At 37.1% G+C, this 18,558-nt stretch overlaps 1 protein-coding gene across 2 annotated transcripts in view; it reads left to right on the plus strand.

The window, feature by feature from the left end:
- Positions 1-18,558, plus strand: part of arhgef28a (Rho guanine nucleotide exchange factor (GEF) 28a) — a 281,479-nt gene that overhangs the window by 96,457 nt on the left and 166,464 nt on the right. For both annotated transcript variants that reach the window (XM_028805674.2, XM_028805675.2), the window contains exon 5: positions 8,749-8,932. In XM_028805674.2, coding sequence (XP_028661507.2) covers positions 8,749-8,932 — 184 coding nt within the window. The remainder of the gene's footprint in view (positions 1-8,748; positions 8,933-18,558) is intronic.

Raw genomic sequence — 18,558 nt, forward strand, 5'->3', positions numbered from 1 at the left:
CCTTATAATATATACAGTATAGTATGTATAAGGTATTCTTTAAAATATTGTTGAAGCACTTAAAATCTTTCCTCATCTGTGAAAACTCTAAATGTGGTCCAGGAAAGCAAAGGACAAAGAAAAGCCCTGCAGAAAAAGCCTGACACTATAAGTTACAGAAGACCACTATACTACAGTAGGGTAAGACAAATGCTGCTTGGAATCAATATACATCCTTTCAGTGTGAATGGTACCCTAGAAGTAAAACCCCAAACTCAAATTTAGAAGAATGGGTCTTAGGATGCTTACACTAGACGTAAGGCACCTTAACATGTGTCAGTGGTACTTCACCATCCACTTGGGAAGAGGAATAGAAAGAGACAGGCTTTGGAAGCCTGTTGGGAAGCCAGAAGAAATCCATAGCCTGCAGTACTTTCTCTCTCACCATCATGTGTCAGAACATAACCTAAAGGAGCAAGACCAGGATATTATACAGTTAAGATGTCCTGTCTATAAATTTCTAGATAGTTTAAGGCTACATTATACTTGGGGTTCAGCTATACAAAGTAACATTTGAGAGACAACGTAACACTTGAGAGAGTTTTACTTAGGTATTCTTATAGCCAAAAGGCTGCCCTAAAGTGACACCCTGATGGACTATAAAGGTACCTCAGGCAAGATAAACTATACAATAGGACCTGGAAGGGCAATTTAGGGCAAAAGTTAACCTCTGTAAAGAAGAGGTCAGGGTCAGGAGAAATAGAGAGGAGATGAAAGCATTGAGTGTTTTGATAGTGCTTAAGAGGTTGATAGCTCACCTCATCTAACAGGCAGGAGCAAAGTACCCTGAAGGTGGGCAGGTAGGATTATCTTTGTGTTATTTTTTCCTTAAATTTTTTGTTTTCCTACTATGTTAGTCCCTTCCATATGTGCAGTCTACTTTAATAATTAACGTTTCATTATTTGGAGGGCATTCTAATACCTTTATTTCTTCACACCATGGCATGGGATGTAGAGAAATACCAGGAAGTGCTCTCCATTTAAATATATCTAAATTGGATGCCTCAATTTAAAGCAGAATCAGGTTGCTTGACATTCAGTTCAGTTTTTTCTTGTCTTCTTATGGAGTCAAGGCTGGGGGCTGTCAAAAAACAAGGCCTGTTAAAACCCATAGAGGATATCCTTGGGTGATTTTGGGCTGTACAAGAAATAAAATGTTGTTGTTGTAAACACACCCCTGTATTAGGATCAATATAGCATTACCAATTGACCTAACCTCTTTGTTGTGAGCTAGAAAGAAAGATTGAAAAGCTTTTTCCAGACTAGGAAAACTTATATTTAGGGTATACTTTTATACTTTTTATGTTTTATTGTACTATGAAGATGAGAGAGAAACAGTATTTTGATTCTCCTGCATGTTGTGCACATATAGTGAATTGACAATAAAAGGCTAATTGATTTGATTTGAACATAACAGAAGTGTGAGACAGTGTGGGAGGAAATCAGACCTGGTAAACTGGCCAGGTAGGTTTGGAGAGAAGGTTTGGAGGGATTCAAGTACAGGACTCTAAAGTTTGGAGCAGCAGTGCTAACCACTACAATACTACCCAAATAAAGATCATGCTGAAATTATTATGGAAAGCACCATTAAGCTGATTAGAAATTTGAAATATATTTGTTTATGTTTAATGACTGACTGGTCCACTGCTAATTTTTTGCAGATTTTATGTTAAAATTAGGGCCAAGAGCATGTGAAGTAATGAAATATATTGTAATCACACTATGTAAAGTTGTCTTCTGTTTGGTAGAGTGATTTAGGAAATAATGCAAAGGAACAAGGGACTCTTTAACCTGAAGGGGACTTTTAATATTTTTGTGTTTTTCCATTTTCCTGTCTATTTATAAATTGTCTAAAAACTGCTTGCAAGGTATATGACTGACCCTAATAGGAAGCTTTGTCAATTCTGTTATCCTAAATCCTAATATGTGAAACTGTAAAATGTTATAATGTTACAAAATGCCCAGAGAGGACATTTGTAAAGCCATAAGAAGGTTAGTTGAACATTAACTAAAGTACTAGCTTCTCATTTGACATTTGATGCAATAGTAATTGTGGGTTGAAAATATATTGGCATATCTGTGTAATTGATATGTATGTAAACAGTGTGAATTCACTTCTTGTCTCCTTTTTCACCAGGCCACCCCCACATTCAATTCAGTGACACTGAAAAGTGCCACATGTATTTACTAGTCTTTAGATACTGCAGGTATATTGTATTATTGCATGTATCTGTATATGTACTTGTGATGTTTTTAGTAAATGTATACATACTTGGCGAGGATGCATAATGCTACAGTCAAACTAGTTTTAATAAAACATATACCAGTGTGTAAATGAGTTGGACAACCCTTTAACAGTCTTTCATATCTTAGACACTGTTAAATCTCTACAAAATGTAAAACTACAAGGCTGTCCAGCAGAATGTTAGAAATAATTTTTTGCTAAATTGGGTATTTTAATGCCAGAAAGGGAAAGCTCCTACCTAAAACTCTATGCCAGTTATCTACCACCTTTAGTAGGATGAATACAGTGTCCTATTGGACAAATCTTGTATCAAGGAAAAAAAATTTTTGGAACTCTTTATTTTTGGGGTAGGTTATTAACAAGGCATTAAACAGTTGAATTGAACTCTGAACCTCTAAACTATCACTAATATTTCAGCCACTATTTCAGGCAGTGTTTGAAAGAAATGTATGAACAAGAATTGTGGACATCATTCATCTCTTTTCCAAATCCATTTTTTCAATTATTGGGTTCAGGGTCTTTACAAACAAGATAATGGAATCCATTAATTGCTGTAAATGACCATCTCTTTTTCCGCTGCAGTAAATTAAGGGTTGTATAATTTAGTTAAGCAATATTCGCTGCCAAGTAGATATCTCATTTTAGATTCTGTGCAACATGAAATATGCAAAGTTGTGTAATTCTTAAAATATAATACGCTTGGAGGCTCAATCTGAACTAGCCATGTGTCACTAGCTGGCAGGCAGTATGGTCTAGCAGCTAAGGCATTGTACTTTAAACCACAGGGTTACCAGTTCATTTTTCCTTTTTGTCTTACTGTTTACCTCAGAACATATTACTTAACTGGCCTGTGTCCCAACTGTAAATAAAATACAGTATATTCATAAACCGTTGTAATATACCTTCATCTTGTAAGTTACCAAGAGTAAACCCATCAGCTAAATACAGAATAATATTTTTTTTTCTTGCAAGACCACCATAATTACTCACAAAATATTTATGGATTTATCAATTATAATTTGCCACCTTCTGTTACATCTTGCAGTTATGATTCTTTTGTTATTTTTGGCTATGATCCATTTAGAATGTCACGTACAACTAATTTAACTTGCAGTTGGGTTTTTAATACAGTATTGTTAGCAGATGGAGATTTGGTTAAATGTATCTCAGCCCATGATTTTTTAATTAAATTAGGTTTGTCTTTTAAATACAATGCACAACTGTTGAAATCCTACATAGAAAATCAAGCCCTGTAATGTATTTCTGCAAACAGCAGCCACAACTTTCTGAGATGGCTTAAAGCATAGCTTTAGGTTCCACAAAAAATAAAATGTAAACCAAAAGGGCAAGAGAATAATTATTTGAATATCAGTGATGAATATGCAAAATGGCCTACTGCTGAGATCTAAAAAAGACTGACTTAGCAAACAGAATTCAGCATATACGCCAGAAGAGAAATGGAGTGACTAATGCGCATGTTACATCATTCTTGTTATGAACATGAAGGAAAAGCTAAAAATATACAAGCCCCTTAGTTAAAATAAAAATTTGCAACATCCATATTACTAAACGAGAATGGTAAACCGGATGGACGCAGGGACATGGGCCGTGGACGCAAAAGACGTAGTGCGCAGGCGCCACACAAAGCCCCCCTCCAAGCACCGGAAAATGAGAAATGATGCGCCGCGCCCATAGCACACAAAAAAAAGGAGTCGGACGCGGGCGCCACACAAACCCATGGCACAAAGCGCCACACGAAGCCCATAGCATCCGAAACGGGACACACACAAAAAAGAGGATCAGACCCACGACACACAAAGCACCCCTCCACTAACAGAAATAAGAAATGAGGCAACGCGCCCCTAGCACACCAAAAACAAAGGAGTCAGACGCAAGCACCACATAGCACACGAAACGGTATGCACACAAAAAAGAGGATTCAGACCCACGACACACAAAGCCCCCCTCCACTAACAGAAATAAAAAATGAGGCGACGCGCCCCTAGCACACAAAAAAAAAAGGAGTCAGACGCGAGCGCCACACAAAGCCCATTGCACACGAAACGGGACAGACTACAGACATAGCAGACGAAACGGGATGTACACAAAAAGGAGGATTCAGACCCACGACACACAAAGCCCCCCTCCACTAACAGAAATAAATAATGAGGCAACGTGCCCCTAGCACACAAAAAACAGGAGTCACACGCAAGCGCCACACAAAGGCCATGGCACACGAAACGGGACAGACTACGGATTTCACACACTAACATAAATAAGACATGAGACACAAAGCACCCCTCCACTAACAGAAATATGAAATCAGGCAACGCGCCCATATCACACAAAAACGAGGAGTCAGACACACACCCCAAAGTGAAACGGGACTCCACACACGGTCACCCATCAAGCCCGAGATTGAGGCTCAAAAACGGAAGAGCAACCAAAAGCGAATACTCGAGATCATACAAAAACCCCACACATACGGACAACACAACATATTTGAATCAGATTATCCCCGCCTAACAGTGAAACGGGACAGTCTAAGGAGTCCACAAAACTTCACAAATCAAGCACGAGATGGTACTGAAAAAGAGGACTCACACCCCCACATCACAGTTAAACGGAACAGACTACGGAGTCCTCAAAGGGTCACACATCAAACCCAACATATTACAGAAAGCGATTTGTGTTTTGGAAAATGGCAGATACTACGATAGAAGCATTCGCCTACAACTCGCATCTGAAATCAACGTACAGACTATACAGCACATTCCACGCACTTCTAAAAAAACGCACGCCAACAAACGACGTCATACATAAACAACAAGAGACCGGACTACAATACATATACAGGCGCGACACCTGATGGGTAATAATACGAAGAAACGAAATGTCCGTATTAAACATACGTCATCTGAACATGTTCAAACTGTACAGCATAGGTGAATCTCATTACAATGATGCACTATTAACCATACAACCACAGAAAAGGCTCCATATTAACAGTGAGTGCGATCCTCCTTATTACTTATCCATATTACTAACGATAAAGAACAAACAAGTCATGAATTCACGATCACGGTTACAAAATGATACGGCTCGAGTAACGGGACCACAAACACGAACCCGCGACACACACAATGAATGTAGACGCATGCAGCGCGCGTCTCAAAGTGCTGAAGCGAAGCAGGCACGGGTTCAAAAGGAAAGAGCTCAAGTCACAGAGATACAAAAATGGGAGCGACGGGACAAAATAAATGAACGCAGACGTCTACAACGCGTGTCTGAAATGCCAGAAAACAAGCAGGCAAGGCTCCAAAACAACAGTTAATTATCGCATCAGCTACAACCGGAGTGGCAGCTAATTTGTTAATCACACATGTCACTCCTTATTCAAAATACCGGTCCCAATCACAGAAACATCAGTATCCACTATGAAAATGAACAGTTACAATGCACGTGACATCCGTCTTGCAAAACTGTTAATTATAGATGCATGTACAATGGCATCCAGTCACTTACTCAACACCATTGATAAACTTCTACAAATGTTGATGAATAATAATATTCCCTTTGGAGGAAAGGTACTTTTATTAGGAGGAGATTTTAGACAGTGCTTACCTATTGTTCCACATGCCATGCGCTCAGCTATTGTTCAGTCCACCTTAAAATACGTGGACAATTGGCATTGCTTTCAAAAGAAACACTTGGTACAAAACATGCGATGTCCAGATCAAGAATATAACAATTGGTTATCACAACTGGGAGATGGGACACTCACCAATACAGATGGACTTCACCCAGATATTATTACAATTCCTCAAGCCTTTATCTGCGACGACTTAGTTACGGAGATATTTGGAACAGCAATCTCATTAGACCAAATACCCCTTTTAACACAACGGACTATATTATGTCCAAAAAATATTAATGTTGCTCACATAAATAACCAAGTCATTGCATTACTTCCTGGAGAGGCACAGCTCTTTCTAAGCTCTGACAAAGTTCACTCTGATGACGACAATGACCATCTTAATTTATCCTTAGAATATTTGAACACTATTAACCCAGCCGGATTACCACAACACAATCTTAACCTTAAAATCGGAACAATATTCATGCTATTAAGAAACCTTAACACTAAACAGGGTTTATGCAATGGTACACGTTTAGTTGTCAACACCATGACACACAATGTTATTGAAGCAAAAGTTCTTACAGGATCACATGCTAACAATACTGTTCTGATTCCTAGAATTGACCTTTCAAGTTCTGACCTAGAATTACCTTTTACACTTAAACGGCGACACTTCCCCATTAAACCTGCATTTGCCATGACCATCAACAAATCACAAGGACAAACCATGGACAAGGTTGGCATCTACCTCTCTGAGCCCGTATTTGGACATGGACAACTTTATGTGGCCTTCTCACGAGTTCGCCGTTCATAACTCTATGCTAGTTATCTACCACCTTTAGTAGGATGAATACAGTGTCCTATTGGACAAATCTTGTATCAAGGAAAAAAGATTTTTAGAACTCTTTATTTTGGGGGTAGGTTACTAGCAAGGCATCAAACAGACATTACCTTTTCTTTTTCACTATTATTAGAATAACTGCAAATCTGAAGTCAAAATGAAATACTGGTCAAAGCCAGTGCACGTTTTCAAAAGATAATAACTTTGCCATAAACAAAGCTAGGACAGTACCCTTCAAAGTCTATAATCTGATGTCAAAACCAGTATCAAAAGTTGAAGTGTTCAGTTTAAAGATTTTTGGTATAAGTGGCCACCTCATACTGTATATCATGACCACCTTGATATCACATGGCTCATACCTCATTTGTCTAATAACCGTGAAACTTCATAGTGGTCACACAGAAAATAGCAGCATCATTGAAATCCAAAAAACTTGAAATAGTACAACCCATGCAAGCAAATCTAAAAATCTGAGACTAAATAATGTTATCAAAATAACAAAAATAATTTATGGGCTTTTGAACATGCACTATGCAATTCTAATTTTTTTCATTTTTAATACATTATTCTTTATGATTTTGTTTATTTCCTTTTTAGCATAGGCACTTGTTTTGTCAGTAATGGACTTACATGGCCACCAGAAGTCAAGGTCTGAGTGTTTATTTTATTTTTTGTGATAATGAGTTTTACCTTCTTTGTAATTTTTAAAATATATGTTAATTTTAAAATAATTCTTTACATTAAACACACCGTGACAGTAGGGTTGCTCTCTTAGTATTCCCATAAGCCAAAATGTCCAAATAACAAAAATAGTGAGGTAGTTTATTATTAATAAAAGTAATGCAAGGCAAATATAAACAAAATTTAAATTATGTAAATCATCATAGTAACAAACAGAAAACACCTGCTGCTCCCTCTCTGGGACTTCCTATCAAGGTTTAAAACCCAAGATTTTCCAATGTGGCTTCTTGTCTATTTGCCAACTCATCAAATCACTGTGCATCAAGCACAAAGCTGATCACTCTTTTACCTCCCTACTCTCTCTTAGTCTCAGTTCTGGCCTCTCTCTTTCTTCTGCCAGTTGAGTGTTTGCCCAAACTCACCTCTCACCTCCATTCAAAAATAGTGCTGAAGTAACTTTATATAATGCCTGAAGCAGTCTTATCTCTAGTTCTCTCTCCTGGCCACAGCTATCATTGTGCCTCTCACCCCCAATGCCTGCTTAAAGCACTAGGCACCCTTGGTGTCCTCATAGCAGCACACAGGTCCACACCCATACTATATAGGCACCCTGTACTGCTGGTTAAGAGAATTTTCCCAGGCCTTTAACTATCTTTCCCCAAATCTCTGTCATCCGATGGTTAGAAATCCCTGACTAATGTTGAGTCATTTGCTCAGCAGGTTTCTGCCCAGGCAGCAGCTCTCTTTTCTACTGATCTTCTGGTTCTGTCAGCATAGTTATAGCACATATCTCCCCCTACTTGTTGTTTATTCACACTAGCACTTGGAGAGGCAGTATGGAATCTCTTTTACATGAGGATTTTAACCATGCTACCTTTTACATATTTCTTATGCCTCCTTAAATCCCGGACTCTCTCTCTCTTACAACTCAGCCTTCTTTTTATTGCGTTTATACAGTATATTATAAAATTGTTATTAATCCATTAATGCAAGCATTATATTTCTATTTTGCTCTATTGCTATCTTGTTTTCTTTTATTAGCAAGGTTATTGTTTTCAGTATGTGAATGGTTAAATGTTTTCTTAAGCACATTTTTTCATTATAATATCTGATATGACAATTTCTTTCTTTCACCTGTAACATGATATGCAGTCTATTCAACTTCAGTTCCCTTGATGTATTTTTTTTTCTTTTCCACACATTGTTTCACATGACAGAAAAATGGGTGTGTGGCGTGACATGGCCTCTATTGTAAGTGAGACAAAAACGATTTCACGTTTTCTTTTCCTGCTTGTTTTTCAGAAGTCAGAACCAGGGAATCCTTGCTTCATCTGTCTGTAAGATTAGGCTGGTTTCATCTCACACAATTTCTGCTGTGTCAGCCAGGTGGTTTAATTGCTTTGTCTTTGCCTTCTGAAGAAGGGGTCACTCCAGTGCAGCTAGCTATACAAAATGGACATGAAGATCTGGTGCAGCTGCTTCAAAAGTAAGTCAGAGTTTCAGTTTATGTTTTTTATTCACATTAAGCAAATTTATAGTTTACAAAGTAAAATATTCCTTAGGGTTAAAGTTTTAAGAAAAACTGTTTGAAAAATTTGCTTGAAACCTTTTAGATGAGATAGATCTCTGTTACTTTAGAACTCTGGTTCCCATATAGTAAAATCGGCATGTGAAAGTGTTACTGCCATTCAAGGCAAAGTGAAAGTAGATTTTGTTATGCTTAACAGAAACAAAAGTTGGAAGATAAAGCTGCATCAAGACTGCTTTATCTTGGTGCAACTGCCATAGATTACTGCTAGCAGCAAAAAGCAACTCAATGACAATTGTTTATAGTCTTAAATTGGGTTTTACCTCTACACTTGAGATTCTCAAGTACCAAAAATTTTCTTTACAAATAAATATTTAAAAATAGATATTTGCTGCTATATTCCTAGTCCATGGAAATTTAAATTCATTGTTAGGAAATTCAGTAATGATGTCATGTAATTTAGAAGACTACTTATACTACTTCAATCATGTAATTTCATGCATTGACTTGCAATAATGTACTGTATAGTGTCAATGTACTAATCCGGCTGTTTAATGTGAAGCCAGTGTTCATATTAGACCTAGTAAATACTGCTGCAATTATCTTTGGTTCAAAAAAATCAGAGATGCTGTGTTTGAAGTTACAATTTTGTCTTACAATGAAGTTTACTAATTTATCCAAAAAAAATCAGTTTTGAAAAGGCAATACAAAACAAATTGAATTCTAAAGCAGAAGTCTGCAATGTAGATATACATAATTAATGGAAAAGACAAAAAGTTGCATGCTGTAATTTACCATATTGTGCAAGTAGGTTCTGTGAGAATGTAGTGTACTTTGTGACAAGAGGGTTTTTAAAAAAGATAGTGCTTATTTCCATAACAAAACTTAAGTCAAAAAACGTTATACTTCTTTATGCGATATTAATACTTTAACTAAAAATGGTACTGTTATGGGATAGGTCCGATTGATCAGTGGTCTTTGATGAGTTATTAAAGTTCATATTGTTGTGCTAATAAGACTGTATATAACTCAAAATACTGCACATCTTTACAAATACAATATACTATAGCCATAAGAAAAAAGTAAACAGTACAGAGTAAAACAATAAAAGACAATACTAAATAAACCATGTAATATTTATAAAGATGATCAATATGCTTTTCGAATTAATTCTAGAGGACCATTTTGTATGTTTGATTTTTGTCCTGTTGAATTTTCTTAATAGTAGTTTGGTCAAAGAAATATAGAGTTATTCTTAATAACTATTTGTTATAGGCATATTATCTTGCTCATGAAAATATGCTTTACATCCATGTTATTTAAGTTTGATAGGCAAAGATTTATTAGTAATTTGTAATTCCAGATGTTTGGGTGTCTTATGTTGTTGTTAGTGTTTATTTAGTCAAAAGACTATTTGCTGAATATTAAATTTGACCAAATAAATGTTGCAATCCAGAAGGAATTAGAGTTGTGAGAATAGCAAGAAGAAATCTTAAACATTTCATGGGCATTGCATAGGGCAACATGGACTATTCATCTTTCCTTGAAATGTGATAAAACACCACTTAAATGGGGAGCAGGAGGGCTAATACTTTCTGATATGCCATATTAGCAAATCAGAAATGATACAAATTATCTTTTTACTAGTTTATTTTATGAATCTGTATAAGTACAAATGTATTAAAGGATATTGGAGATTGCTTTGATGCTCAATGTTTCTTTTTGATTTGTAGAGGGTTGGCTGTTTTGAAAGAAACTACAGAGACAGGGGAAGGCTCATGTTGCAAAATAACCAGAATGAAAAGGCAGGCAACAAAGCTTAAGCCAGTCATTAATCAAAAGCCCATATAGTACACTATATGAATGAAAGTATTAAACCTTACAGAAAATAATTAGAACCAAACAGAAAACACTAAGAAAACCAGTTCGAATCAGAAAGAACTATAAAGAAACAATTCAATAGCAATACTATCTCCTCTGCTAATATATACTGTGGCTCAAACATTTATGGTCACCCAGACATTATCATATTTTTGATAGAAAGTGATACTTTTTACTATCAAAATACATTGAATTGAACTACTTATTAGTGTTTATAATGGTTGTTACTGCTGGAAGTGACTGATTTGTAATTTATTACTTACTAATGGCAGCAAAGCCCCATTTTCAGCAGTAATTCCTTAAGTGTCCTAGTGACAAACATAGACAATTCTGAATAAAAATCTTCAGTTTTTCAGTAATCTGTCACATGGAATAGCCTTCATTCTGCAAAACAACAATAAATTGGCATATTTCTTGAGAAAGCTGTTTCATTTTGTCCATTGTGAACCTAGAACTGAACTTTAGGAATGCCAGTACAGGTTTCAGTGGTGCTAATGCAATTACAAAGGTTTCTCTAATAACCAGTTAGCATGTAAACACAACTGAGTACAAGCTAAGGGAGTTTACCATTAGGACACTGAATTAATTTCTGCTGAAAATGTGACTTTGCGAATAATAAATTAAAAATCGGCCATTTCAAACAATAATAGCCATTATAAACACTAGTATTGTCTTGGCTGTATTTTTTATTCAATTTAATGGTATAGTGATAATAAAAGGTATCAATTTATATCAGAAATGGTAGTGTATGATTAACTTAATAAATATTTTCTAAATCAGGTGCAAACCATTATTGCTGTGTAATCCCCACCATTACTCCAAAAATGCAGTTACATCTTAGATACAACTTGCCCTAGGAAATTCTGTCTAATTAAACAAAAAGTGGTGAAGAATGGGAGGCCTGTGTCTTCTGCAACACATTTTTAAAGTATTGCATCCTATGTGCTACTTTCAATTTGAAATTGTTCTGGTCCAAACACATAAAATAGTTGAGGATGTATTTTTGAAAGTCTCTCTTTAATTTGTGTGTTCAGCAGGGTCTGGTTTCTTATTGCTTTTTTCTGCACAAAAGCTTAAAAGTTTCAGTTGCAAGCACAGGAGTCAGTGTTTGTAGTCTTGCTGACTGGATAAGTCTTCACATGCCTCTGTATATCTTCTTTGTTTGTACATTCTCTCCTTGTTTTTGTCTGTTTATTTGTTTGTAAGCATAAGTGCATAACTGGAGTAAAACCAAATCACTATAAACATTGTACATTTGTTACTTAACAAAACAGTTGTCTGCCTGGGTTGTGGGGAATCATCAGAAATTGTACAGATACAAAAGGAAGCAAAATAAAAAGAAACAACTACAAAGTCTACAGAAACTACTACAGTTTAAGGGAAAAAGAACTTAAAAAGACATTGAGTCATCGCATCCCAATGTTACAGCCCAGTGTGCAAGTGGCGTGGAGCATGAAAAGAATACAGGCTAATTAAGAGGGAATGAGAGAGCGTGAGAAAACTTAAACTGGTAATGGTAATAAAGCTGTAAATGTCAGAGTGAGAGAAGGATGTACTGCTGGAGTGTACAGTATATGTTGTGTGGATTTTCCAGAGGCAAACATACTTAGAGCACAGGAAAGAGTTTGTGGCCCTAGCGGACTGGATGAGGGCAAGGGCTATCAACAAACGTCTTCGACAGCATTCTGTTTTAAAGAAAAATCAAAGATCCAAGGACTTTTAGGTATACCTGGTAGTCCTATAATTGTAAGGGGCAGTCTTTGGCCTAAGTTTTAATTGTAAATCCAGAATGAATAGAGCCATCTGTTGATAGTATGATTTGATTGTGAATTTAGGGTGTAAAATGGGATGTAGCCTTACAGCTATGGAAGAAGTATTAGAGAATAAGTGACAAACAAATGCACTTGTGGTACTATTAAGGTTGACAGTTGGGTAGGCCACAACACTGTAGTTTCTAAACTGAGAAGCAAAGCCTAGTCGTATAGCAGGGCTTATTTTGTCTTCCACTTTCCTTTGAATCATTATTTTTTCCCTTATGAGACTTTATTTGCATTTATCTTAAGTTCTAGGCATTGTTTTAGGTATGCCGTGTCATAGGATATGCAAGTAAGAATTTGATTGTACTCGTTACATGTGAAAGTACTATAACTACTTCTACTACTATTATAATAACGTTTTTGAAGTATTTTTGATTTGCTTTTATTTGAAGAATATAAAGATGTCTTTTACTCTTGTATAAGTCTTATTTGTCATTTCTTCTTTAAATAATTACCTTAACAAAATTAAATTTCATAATATTCATTTCTACAGAAGTTATCTTTCAACTCTGACAAATCATTATTTTATTTGAAAGTGCAGTTGTGAATAAGGACTGAATGAGGCTCAGTTTTAAATAACCAAGCTCTTGTCATGTCACAGAATTTGGCACAGATGCACAAAGGTGTACAAATGCTGTGTTTTTGTTTTCCCAAACATACCATATAGAAATTAAGATATAAAGCTTACATTGGCCCTACCAAGAAATACTGTATAAAAATAAATATTTTTTTCAGATTCTGACAAGCTTTTCCATCCATCCATCCATCCATTTTCCAACCCGCTGAATCCGAACACAGGGTCACGGGGGTCTGCTGGAGCCAATCCCAGCCAACACAGGGCACAAGGCAGGAACCAATCCCGGGCAGGGTGCCAACCCACCGCAGGACAAGCTTTTCACAACATAAATAATTAAATGTCATCCCATGAGAATAAACTGTACAACATGTGAGCTTTTATAACATCTCCATGAGCTTTCCAGGCCCTGATACTGTGCTTTAATATTATACAGCTGAGTTTAATGGGGCATCTTTCACCAGACACAAAGCACAGCAAGAGGGTGATCATTTGAAAGTGTGAGTGACAATGCACACAGCTTTCAGTAACAGCTCTAGCAGCTCACAGGTTAACATCAAGCAATTAGTACATAATTAACAGCAATGAAAATGTGGCTTTATTTCAATATATTTCAACAGTCCATCTTTATTTAAATATTCTTTTGCTTAAAGCATTTTACTTTATTTTTTCAAAAGGTAATATTATGACCAGGCAGAGAACTTTTTTGTTTCAGTAGAATTTAAATAGTTTGTACAGTGTTGAAAAACCCATAGGTGTTAGCCAATGTAAACATTTATTTGTGTTTTGTTGCTTTTTATTAATTTAAAAAGTAATAGCATAAATTGAATAATTACTGAGATAACTCTCTCAAATGAAGGAGTTTGAAAAAATACAGTAGAGGCCCCAAGGACTCCTCAGTCGAAAACTCAGCAAAATTTAATTATTAATAACTTATTACCAAAGCTGCTGATTAAAGTTCAAGTGATTTATCAGAATAATTCCTCGTATACATTTTTTAAGTGACAAATCATGTACTATATAGCAGGCATGTCAAACTCACTACCAGTGGTGGGCCGCTTCGACTGCCATACGTGCGTCAGCGGGCCGTACTGTAACAAATATTATTATACTATTATACAAAGTTACTGTAACTTTCTTTCCAATACTGAAAACTTTAAAAAATGTAACACTTAAAGTTTAAAGTTTAAAGAAAAGCAATTTATTTCCATGCAGTCTCCATACAACAGTGTAGAATTAGAGTCTTAACCTCTTAGCTAGGTCCTTATTATATTATTAGGCTCACCCGCCTTTTAAGGCGACCGACTTTTATCTTCAATTTGTGTGCGCTCCATGTGTACATCAGGCATGTAAGTGTAGGGAATGAGAACATCAAAGTGCCCATTCATAACATCTAAGTTTTTTTAGTTTTTTTATCCCCTCGAGTGCCTGTCCAAACTTGGAGTGTAGGACTCCATAATAATATACTTGAAACTCATTGGGGAACAACTCTCCCGCTGCCATTAGCTCAGAAATGGTACCATAAGTTTGAGACTTTGAAATTTCAGTGAGATACTGAAGCTCATTTGTATAAGAGATTCCTGATGGCATCATTGTAAATGGCTGAAACCTTGACCAATTACTTAAAACATGTCGTACAATGTCAGCCCGAATCTGTACCGCTAAAGACAGAGTTTCATGCACTAAATAAGCTATAGATGAGAATAAGCAAGCACCATCTCCCCTGATATTTACTACACGGTGAGGCACTTGTACTCCATCAACATTAATTATTTCCAGAGACATCCATCCATCCATCCATTTTCCAACCCGCTGAATCTGAACACAGTGTCACGGGGGTCTGCCGGAGCCAATCCCAGCCAACACAGGGCACAAGGCAGGAACCAATCCCGGGCAGGGTACCAACCCACCGCAGGACACACACAAACACACCCACACACCAAGCACACACTAGGGCCAATTTAGAATCGCCAATCCGCCTAACCAGCATGTCTTTGGACTGTGGGAGGAAACCGGAGCGCCCGGAGGAAACCCACGCAGACACGGGGAGAACATGCAAACTCCACGCAGGGAGGACCCAGGAAGCGAACCCAGGTCCCCAGGTCTCCCAACTGCGAGGCAGCAGCGCTACCCACTGCGCCACCGTGCCGCCCTTCCAGAGATATAATTTTGTCTATTTTTCCAGCGCATCGCACACAAAAGCAAGGGAACGATGGGAGCACCAGAACTCTGCTCACATCACGTCGCTTCGTACCGCAAGCCGCAAGTAGTAAGTCTGTGATAAGCGGAATACCGCTACGCTTTGCACTCACGGGACGGAAGGACAATCCCGACCGCTTTTATATAGTGTCTTGATGATTGATATTCATTATATAATATTCATTGCTTATATAGGAGCCTTACAGTGTGAGATTTATTTCTTTTGTCCCGACACTTGGCATCTCTTGTTAGTAACCAGTTCATCGATATCAGGCTTGAAATCTTGTGTAGCTGCAACTTTTATGAGGGATGAAAGATGCTCGACGGTAAGTCTTGAGCGATGTGGGGTTTTGGTAGCTTTCATTAACAAAAACAATTGCTCACAAAGGTAAGTGCTTCCGAACATTGACAGTACTCTCGATGCCAACTTACAGATCTGCACATACGAGGGTGGCAGGTAAGCATACAAGCCTGGCACACCAACTTCATTGTATTTTGCCTTCAGAATAGAATCTGACTGCACTTCAATCAATTCCATTTGGATATTCTCAGACGCATTCTCAACGTTGTAAGACAACAGCGCAATGCCCTGTTTGTGTGAACTGAAATCACAAAAATGCTCACTGAATTCATTGTTCAGTAATTCAAGTTGGAAAACAAATCCTCCAAAAATCTAATTTTACTTTACTAAGTTTACTTCAAAGTTTATATTTTTAAAATAAGACGATATGCAAAAAGCCACCTGACCTACAATAATTTTACAAACTCAAAATCACAAAAACAAGAAACAGAATGTTTTTCGGCCACATTGCCATCAGCTGTATCGTTATTTTCTCTTTCTGTTTTATATTCAATATATATTGGCGTGGCGGCCCCTGGGATGTGGCGGCACTGTGCAGGTGCACAGTTTGCACATGCCTAAGGCCACCCCTGCTGCAGCCTAGCACTTCAGTTGTGACGCTGCGGCTCATTAACTTTGGACAAGGCTCGTGGCTATACTAGCAGGTGACGTTTCCGGCACCGTAATGCCATGGGAAACGCGCTTTTGTCAGAAGGCAGAAGTAAGAAAAGTAAATAAGTAACACCGAAGATGCAGAATGATTCAATCACAAAATATAGTAATCATTTTGTACAAGTTAAGTGCTAACTAGGATCTGTCATGAGGGCCGCACAGGGGCCGCGTGTTTGACATGCCTGCTATATAGGATTTGCTTCTGTATTACTTGATTCAAGTTCATAAGAATATTTGCTTGACTGAAGTGTTCCCATATGTTATTTCACTGTAATCTGCCTGTCTATTGTAGCTGCCCAAAATGTGCTTCTAATTATAATTATTGTATATAGGTTTCTATCATATATAAAAATTCAGACATACTTCAAAGCTTTCAGTAGCAGTTGTCAGGATTATCGTTGTACTTTTATTCTCATTCGTCTTCTTTTTTATTTTGCAGTTTAGATGGTTTTCTCCTTTGATGTCATCACCTGTAGTTCTCCACAGTTCGATTATCACAGTGCAATTCATGCCCAAGATCTTTGTGAACCTGTGTTGAATTCTGTGACCTGACAAGATGTTGTTTATTTAAAATTGATCCTTATTCAGATTTGTACTTTGTTTCAAATAAAATAATGGTTTGTCAGAGAGAGAAAACTATCTTCTGTAGCAAATAATATTATGAAGATTAGCTTTGTTTCTAATCTTCTCCCTGTCCACCAGTTTTGGAGTCCACATTACTGTTTGGTTTGGGTTGTTTGTTTCTGCTAAGTGTATTACCCCTGACTGTATGACTACTCTGTCAATTATGCCCTTAGTCACGTCTCATCACTAATAAAATGAGTCACTCTCTGTACAGATTCATTGTCATCATACCAGCACTCTAATATTTATTTTTTTTCCTGTAACAATCTATACTTTATAGTAGCCTTTCTTTATAATATTCACCTAAATTTGAAGCTAATTACTATTATAGTTTTGCTGCACATCTGTTTTACAAATACTTCTATTAGTGTCTCTTCTATTCTATTCCATTTACTAAACTGAAAGAGACAGTGTTCCTGCTGGGTTTCTTTGTCTTTTTCTTTTAGGGTGTCATTGTATAGAACCCCAGATACATACTGTAGGTAACAGTTTATTATGACTAATGTGTACAGGAAAATGATGTTGAGTGTTATTGGATCATTTTTGTTGATTGATTGATTTATTCAGTGGATGTCTTTACCAAAGGTGACTTAAAAATGTCATATTATCAATAAATACCAAGTGGTCTGCTTGCATTAAAAAAGATTTTTTCTGTGCAAAGAAAACATTTTGTAAAAAATAATAAGAAAATGGTATGTTAAAATGTCCTGCTACACCTTTGAGAAAAAAAGAAAAGAAAACAATTTGTTTCACATTTCTGGTGGGTAACAAGTGTTACCATGTTAAGCGCACAAGTCAAGTCAAGTCAAGTTGGGGAGCATGCATTGGTACAGTGCATTGCCGCACCCACTACATGACGAAACAACTCGGGATCCTGGTTGGCAACCCCCCCACAGACACACAATCCAGTCCCACCCTTCTGAAGTGACCCTCTATCTGCTGCAGCCAGGTGTTACATGGGCGACCTCTTGGCCTGGTCCAGCCACTTGGGTCCCCAACAATGAGGATCCTGAGAGCCGGATCACCTTTGGGGAAATGCGCCACATGGCCGTAGTGCTGTAACTGACGCTCCCTCACAATGCAGGTAATGTGCCTCATTCAGGACTCCATGAGCAACTGCTCATTCGACACAAAGTGAAACCAATGGTACCCAAGGATTCTCCAGAGAGACACAATACCAAAGGAGTCCAGTCTTAAGTGCACAAAAGAAACTATATTGGATATCTGAGACTGAAAACCCTGAATTTTGTAACATAAAATTAGTTATGTAAAAGATATTTTTCCTTGTATTTTTGTGTTTCCCTTGATGTCCAATACTTAGTATTGAGTGTTATTTTTTGTCAGAGAGTCCTTAAGCCATCTGTATTACCAAAACTAATATTTGAAAACATCAGATTGTTTGACTCTGTTGTCTTTTAATTCTTTACTTCATACATTGACAGACACATGTATTAATTTCTGTTCATGTTTCAGTTCA

This window comes from Erpetoichthys calabaricus, chromosome 7, assembly GCF_900747795.2.
Source record: "Erpetoichthys calabaricus chromosome 7, fErpCal1.3, whole genome shotgun sequence".
NCBI lineage: Eukaryota > Metazoa > Chordata > Cladistia > Polypteriformes > Polypteridae > Erpetoichthys > Erpetoichthys calabaricus.